Source organism: Myotis davidii, unplaced genomic scaffold (assembly GCF_000327345.1).
Source record: "Myotis davidii unplaced genomic scaffold, ASM32734v1 scaffold535, whole genome shotgun sequence".
Classification (NCBI taxonomy): Eukaryota; Metazoa; Chordata; class Mammalia; order Chiroptera; family Vespertilionidae; genus Myotis; species Myotis davidii.
This window is the reverse complement of record NW_006286980.1, coordinates 475,899-484,294: the sequence shown is the minus strand read 5'-3', so window position 1 is coordinate 484,294 and position 8,396 is coordinate 475,899. Positions and strand designations below refer to the sequence as shown.

Genomic DNA, 8,396 nt, shown 5'->3' with positions numbered 1-8,396 from the left:
CCAGCTCTGAGGCCTCTGCTGCTGAAAGCAGGTATCTGGTTTGTTTGGGTTCTATAATTGAAACACTGTTTCAACTCCAGCTCTGAGATCCCGGCTGGCTGAAAGCAGGTTTCTGGGGTTTTGTTTAGCTTCTATATTTGTAACAATGTTTCAAACTGCAAACTCAGAGGCAGCTGCAGCAGGTGGGGAACGTTGGAGTCCTCCGTCACTGAAGCAAGCCAGCCTCATGTTAGTTTCTAGCTGCCTGGCTGTCGGCCGCCATCTTGGCTGTCAGTTAATTTGCATATCTCGCTGATTAGCCAATGGGAAGGGTAACGGTCATACGCCGATTACCATGTTTCTCTTTTATTAGTGTAGATAGATATGAATTACCTATGGACACAGACAGTAGGGTGGTGAAGGCCTGGGGTGGGGTGGGAACCAGGAAGAGGGGGATAATGGGGCAGAAAAAAGGAGGACATCTGTAATACTTTCAACAAATAAAGATTGAAAAAAAATAGAAAGTCAGTTAACTAAGACAAATGGTTGCAAATACTCATTTATTAGTGCTGATATGAATGAGATTCTACATATTTCATCTTTTAATATGTCTTTTAAGATAAGTATTGCCAAATTTTGATATCAGTCAATGAGCATGACTTTAATTGAGCATATTCATCATTTGACAAGCGTTTTTAGAATTAGGTTATATTAATATGTTCCTTTTAGCATATAATTACAGTGCCAATTAGTTCCAATTAAAGGTTAGAGGAAAGTGTTTCAGTTGCACAGTAAATGGATTTTGAAATATGAACATTTTATATTTGCATCTGTATCTGAAAAACTCTGATGGAACTGTAATTTGAGCTCATAAATTTATGTAGGGATGGAAGTCTCACTTCTCTTTTTAACTTGATGCACAGGAAGTGTATAACACAGTTGGACTACTTATAATTCCAATACTCATTTTCTAAGGTGCATTTTCACAACTATGTTATGGGGTGCGGCTACAGTGTTTTGGCCAGGTCCAACCCTCAGACTAATGAAAGGACAGGGTCCTCTCATTGCCACATGCAAGTCCCAGCTGGAGGGCAGGGCCCTCCCAGCACAATTATAGCCAACGGCTGTGGTAGTAAGCTTGAACCTATGGTCCAAACATGTAGCCCCACATGCCTTGTGGTAGAGTTCAGGTCCATATGGTTGAGTGAGGTTGAAACTCACAGGAATGCTGTAAACAATGTGATCACGCCCAAACTTTGCCTCGTGGCATCTGCTATAAAATAAAGATACGGTTTGTGGGCGCTGGCGCTGTCTCATCAGGGAGCAGTGTCCCACCGAGACCCAGCTTTCATTCTCTTATCTGTATTTCCTTAATCCTTTCACCCCCCCATTAAGTTTACCTTTGGCCGCAACACTATGTGAAACTTTTTTATATAATACACAATTAGATAATATGAATACTGTGTATAGAAACAAAAAATTATTAAAGTACACAGTTGTCCCAGAAAATGGATTACAGCCTACAGTGGATTATAGTCTACAGACCAGAATTGAGTTGATTGCTGAGATTTGGTCTATAAATAATTTGTGTTTACAATCCTTAACTAAATTATACAGATAAAAACAAATAACCACTGATCATTTATTTGTTCAGGATCATGTGGTTACTGAAATGCATGGTAGATTTAATGGTTACTAAAGCCTAACTATACTTTAAGCAATAAAGAGAAATTAAGAAATCTTGTACAGATATCACATAAGCATTTAGCCCTAAACGACATTTATCATGACTTGTTTAATTGTAACAGTATAGAAACTGATTCCAGTCATTCACTTTTTTAAAAATTATTATGTAAAACTCTTTTCAATACTTAAAACTAGCTATATAATAATTTTTTAATATTTTCTTTTTTCAATAAATTTTTATAGTTGGAAGTATTAGTATGTCCCCTTTTTCCCCCCATTGACCTCCCTCTGGCCCGCCCCACCCCTATCCCAGGCCTTTACCACTCTATTATCTGTGTCCATGGATTATGCATATATACATATTAGAGGCCCGATGCATGAAATTTGTGCAAGGGGCTCGGCCCTCACAGCCACAGTTGCTTGCCTCAGCCCTTGATGCCCCGGCTTCGTCCAGAAGGACGTCCAGAAAGATGTCCAGCTGACCCGTGCTTTTATTTTAGATAAGGTCTTTGGTTGATTACCCCCTACTATATGATTTCTTACATATATTTTTAGATAAAAATTTTAGGACATGTTTAGAAATGTAACTAAACATTTTAACAAATAAACCATAAGATATATGCAAATGGAGGTTTTCCTCCCCAAACTACTTTAGAGCAGTGCATCTCAACTGGTGGTGATTTCATGAGTAAATGCCAAATATGCTGTTTAGCACAAGGCACGTCACCTCCAGCCCCAATAAAGAATTGTCAGTAGTGCTGAGGTTGAGAAACCTTTCCTAAGAGAATATACCATGTTCCAATATACCAATTGTGTGGCCATTACTAAAATAAGCTGGACTATAGATTTTCAAAATTGCTTATTTGAATATGCTCATTGTGTCAAATCTTCATTCCTTGTGAGGTATATTTTATTTTGGACTAATTATGACTCATTGGGACAATATAGTTTATTCATGGAATTCAGTAAATCATGCAGGCAGATATTCACAGGCACTTGTATAAATGTGCACAAAAGTTTTATCTCCAATCCAGAATTTGGTTTGGTTTAGTAAATGGAAGGCTTTTCCAGCCTTGGCCAGTGTGGCTCAGTTGGTTGGGTGTTGTCCCGTGCACCAAAAGATTGCTGGGTCAATTCCACATGCCCACATTGTGGTTTAGATGCCTAGTAAGGGACATGCAGGAGACAGCAGATCTCAGATTGATGTTTCTCTCTCTCTCTCTCCCTTTCCCTTCCTCTTTCTAAAAATCAATAAAAAAAACCCATATTTAAAAAAAAGAAAATGGAAGACTTAAACTTTCCTTTTGTATCATCCTACATAGTAAAACCCTAATATGCAAATCGACTGAACAGCCGAATGACTGGTCGCTATGATGCACACTGACCACCAGAGGGGAGACGCTCAACACAGGAACTGCCCCCTGGTGATCAGTGCACACCCAAAGGGGGAGCCCTGCTCAGCCAGAAGCAGGGCTCACGGCTGGAGAGCACAGTGGCAGTGGCGAGAGCCTCCCCCACCTCCACTGCAGGTGGGCGGTAAGGAGCGAGGGGTCCCGGACTGCGAGAGCCCCAGACTGCCAGAGGGATGTCTGACTGCCTGCTTAGGTGGACATTGCCTGAGGGATCCCAGACTTTGAGAGGGTACAGGCTGGGCGGAGGGACTTCCCACCCCCCAGTGCATGAATGTTGTACACCAGGCCTCTAGTATTTAAAGGAATTTGTTTATTGACAAGTACTCTTTAAGGATGGATTGCAAAAACTTGACTCTCACCTAACACTCATTTGAGAGAAGAGAATCAAGAAAAACTTCCTTTGTAAATGGTTATTTGTCTGCTCAGAAATTAGGAGAGGAAGATCTAAAAAATGTGACAGATTAGCATGTAGCAGAAACTCTAACCCACCCCAAAAATGTCAGTTTGAAGAATATATTAGATACTTCATATTTTTTCTGGATGTATTCTTTTTATTTAAATTGAGCATTTGCTGCCTTAGCTGGTTTGGCTCAGTGGATAGAGCATCGGCCTATGGATTGAAGTGTCCTGGGCTCAGTTCTGGTCAAGGGCATATGCCTGGGTTGTGGGCTCGATCCCCAGTAGGGGATGTGCAGGAGAGAGGCAGTCGATCATTCTCTCTCATTACTGATGTTTCTATATCTCTCTCCCTCCCCCTTCATCTCTGAAATCAATAAAAATATATATTTAAAAATAAATAAAATAAAAAATAAATCGAGCATTTGCTTTCAGTCAAAGAATTCTGGTCAATTTTTATCGAGATAACCCTTGCTAGATAGAAATTCTGATTGACATTTAATAGAGGACAGATCTTTTATTTTCAAACTAGGGGCCCAGTGCACGAATTCATGCACCTTGAAAGGAACTGTGGGCCACGAGGCTGTGGTGGGCACATGGGCGGGTCTCGGCCCATCCTCCGCCCCACCACCCAGCACCGAATTTAGGAAAGAAATCAGCAAAATGAAGGTGATAGCAGTATTAAAAGTGGGGAGAAGCCATGATCAAGGAAATGATAAGAGATAATGTATATATTGCCAAAATTGCTATGAAAATGTTGAGTATCACATGATAATCTTTTTAAAATGCAGAATGAAATTAGATGTCATTCTTCCTCAAAATCTGGTAAACCTAAATGTAACCAAGGATATAAAAAAGCCATTTTTAGGGAAAAAAATAAACAAAATGTCAAAAGCTATGACAGCTATTGTATTCTGTAGCCAAAATGATTTTACTTCTTGAAGTGATCTTACGAAAATATATAACATGCATCGCAAAGATACATATATGAATGCTCATCACTGATTTATTCTATTAAAAAAACAACCAAAATATCCATGAGTAACAATTGGTAAAATAAGTTATATATCCCTGTAATGGAATATACATCATATTATAAAAGAATATATACTGGTTTAAAAATATTCAAAATCTATTTTAACTGAAAAATGCCAGTTTTAACTGTAGAAAATAGTATTTACAGTTTGCTCTCCAACTATGAGGTGTATATGTGTATTGTTTTGTATTCATATTTTTATGTACTTGCAAATTTTCTACAGTAAATATATTCAGAATAGGAAATTGTTAATATTTTATATTTTCTGAGTTATATATACACGTCTAAAATTAATTGGAAAAGCTACAAAATGAAGGAAATGTTACTGAGAAATTTCAAGACATTTTGTCATTGATTGCCTGTCCAAAAAAAAAAAAGGCCAAACCGGTTTGGCTCAGTGGATAGAGCATCGGCGTGCAGACTGAAGGGTCCCAGGTTCGATTCCGGTCAAGGGCATGTACCTTGGTTGTGGGCACATCCCCAGTAGGGGGCATGCAGGAGGCAGCTGATCGATCTCTGTCATCGATGTTTCTAGCTCTCTGTCCCTCTCCCTTCTTCTCTGTGAAAAATCAATAAAAATATTTTTTTAAAAAAGGATGCTACCTATATAGATAAATAGAACTTAAGGAAGTTTGTTTTGTGACATTTATCCAGTCATGAAACAATATTTTAGCAGGAAATATTACCACTGTTTGAGAAGTATTATATTTCTTTTTCAAAATTTTAGCCCTTTTTCTCCTTGTCTGAAATTCTGAAATCTGGTGGGTACCTGATTATTATTTCAGTAAAATGGGGTGTACAATTTTCTCCCTAGATTTCTCATTTCAAATATTAGCACAGAGGGTGGAATTTTTACCTCTTATTCATGGTGTCCAGCTCTCAACATCTTAACCTGGCAGGAGAACCAAACGAGCTGTAAATCTTACCACCCAGACCACACTTGATTATTGTACGATGGGAAAATTAAACGTGAATAAAACAGCTAGAGCATTAGGGTGTTCTTGGAAGAATAAACACAAGTTGGAAGTCTTATGTGGATAGTGCAAAGTACAGGAAGGCAATCAATCATGTAAACATCAAATGAAAGGTTGGTAAGGAAGCCATTGGAGTCTGTCAGGCGCTCCCTGCAATAAATGGCTCATTCCATTGCTTTCCCTTTCACTCAGTTTAGAAAAGTGCATTCTGTGGAATCTCTAACAGATCTCAAAATATTTTGTCAGTTCCTAGTCCTATTTAAAGACACGTTTTGCACAGAATGAGCTCAAACCATTGAAGAGGATTTTTAGTTGGTATAAAATGGACACAAATTTTGTCATAGTGCGTACTTACATGACTTGTTTTCCTCCTCCCACAAACAGGAAACTGTTAAGGCTGCAATAATAGAAGAGCAAAAGCGCAGTGCAAAGGCTGTGGAAGAGGCAGTAAAAAGAACACGAGATGAATTGATCGAGTACATAAAAGAACAGAAAAGGGTAAGTTTCTCCTGAAGGGTTCTGATTTGTGCTTCCATAAACAGAAGCAGGAGCATCTATACATATTTAAAATGCCCTTTGCCATGTAATTTTGGCATATCTATCTATGATTATTTTCCGATATAATATATATTCTAATAGTTATATCTATAGACATAAATTCCATCTGCCAACAAAAAGCAACACAATAATTTCTTGCCACCATTTTAACTTTACACATGAGTAAAGATGGTAGTTTTAGATTATTTTTAAAGTAACATTGGTTTATAACATTATGTAAATTTTAGGTGTAAGATATTATAATTCAATATGTCTATATACTATGAGTTTACTACCAAAAGTCTAATTTCCATCCATGACCATAAATATGACCCCCTTTATCCATTTCACCCTCCTCCACCCCTCTTTCCCGCTAGGAACCACCAGTCTGTTGTCTGCCTCTCCATTTGTCTTTGTTTTATTTTGTTTTACTTTTCTCATTCCACATAAGTGAAATCATATGGTATTTGAATTTATCTGATTTATTTTACTTAGCATAGTACCTTCAAGGTCCATCTGTGTTGATGCAAATCGCAAGACTTTATTATGGCTCAGTAGTATTCCATTGTTTATACAGTTGACCTTTGAACAGTGGTGGGGTCAGGGTCACTTAACATTCCGCACAAAAATTTGTATATAACTTCTGACTCCCTAAAACCTAACTACTAAAATTCTATTGTTGACTGGAAGCCTTACTGATTACCTAAATAGTCAATCAAACACATTATGTATGTTATATGTAATTATATACTATATTCTTACAATAAAGTAAGCAAGAGAAAATAAAATGTTATTAGGAAAATCATAAAAGAAAATTCATTTATAGTATTGACTGAAAAAGATCAGTGTACAAGTGGACACAAGCAGTTCAAACCTGTGTTATTCTCAACAGTCAGCTATAAATATTACTTCTTTATCCATTAGCTCATCAGTGGACACTTAGATTGTTTCTGTATCTTGGTTATTATAAATAGTGCTGCAGGGAACATAGGGGTGCATACATCTTTTTGAATTAGTAGATTTTTCCCCCAGAAACAGAATACTTTGGATCATATGGTAGTTCTTTTCTTACTCTTTTGAGGAATCTTCATAGTGTTTTCCATAGTGGCTGTACTAATTTACATCCCTACCAACAGTGTATGAGGGTTTCCTTTTTCTCACGTCTTCTCCAACACTTTTTATTTCCTGTCTTTAATGAGAGCAATTCTTACAGGTGTGAGAGGATATCTAATTGTGGTTTTGGTTTGCATTTCCCTAGTATTAGTGATGTTGAACATCTTTTCATGTGTCTGTTACATTCAGATTTTGTACCCATTTTTCAATTGGATCGTTTGTTTTGTTGTTGAGTTGTATGAATTCTTTGTATAGTTTGTATATTAACCCCTTTTCAGATGTACAATTTTCAAATGTATTTTCCCATTCACTAGGTTGCCTATCATTTTGCTGATGCTTTCCTTTGCTTCTTATTTTGATGTAGTCCCATTTGTTTATTTTTGCTTATGTTTCCCTTGCTGTTGGAGTCAAATCTACAAATAACACACTACGACTGATGTCAAGGAGCTTATTACCCATGTTTTCTTCTATGAAATACATAGAAGAAAAGTTTTTAATATATTTTTATTATTTACGATGTAAGATAGTGGTTTAATTTCATTTTTTAGCATGTGGCTATTCAGTTTTCCCAATACCATTCCTTGAAAATACTTTCCCTTCTTCATTGTATGTTATTGGATCCTTTGCTGTAAATCAGTTGTCTGTATTCGTGTGGGTCTGTAATTGTATTATTTATTTGTGTTATAACTGTAAGCCTACTTTTGCCCATCTCATATGTTCATCTGAAATATTGTCTTGTAATTTTTCTTATGTTTTGTCTTTTTCTGGCTTTGTTATCAGGGTGATGTTGACCACATAAAATGAATAAGGAAGCATTCCCTTCTCTTCAATTTTTTTGGAATAGTTGAGAAGGATTGGTATTAAATCTTCTTTGATTGCTTAGTAGAATTCACCAATCAAGCAGTCTGGTTCTGGACTTTTGTTTTCTGGCAAATTTTTCTATTACTGTTTTAATCTGCTTACTCTAGTGATTGTTCTATTCATATTTTCTATTTCTTCATGATTCAGTATAGGAAGGTTATATGATTCTAATAATTTATCTATGTTCTCTAAGTTTTCTCATTTGAAGGCTTATAGCTGTTTATAGAAGTCAGCTGTGATCCTTTATATTTCTGTAATATCTGTTGTAACTATTGTTTCTAATTTTTATTTATTTGAGCTTTCTCTCTTTTTTTCTTTTTTAATATATTTTTTATTGATTAAGATATTACATATGTGTCCTTATCCCCACATTACCCCCTACCCCCCCACCCCCCACTCATG

General features: G+C 36.8%; 1 protein-coding gene across 5 annotated transcripts in view; it reads left to right on the top strand.

The window, feature by feature from the left end:
* CCDC91 (coiled-coil domain containing 91) overlaps positions 1–8,396 on the top strand; it is a 270,185-nt gene that overhangs the window by 215,580 nt on the left and 46,209 nt on the right. For all 5 annotated transcript variants that reach the window (XM_015560769.1, XM_015560768.1, XM_015560767.1 and 2 more), the window contains one exon: positions 5,868–5,981. In XM_015560769.1, coding sequence (XP_015416255.1) covers positions 5,868–5,981 — 114 coding nt within the window. The remainder of the gene's footprint in view (positions 1–5,867; positions 5,982–8,396) is intronic.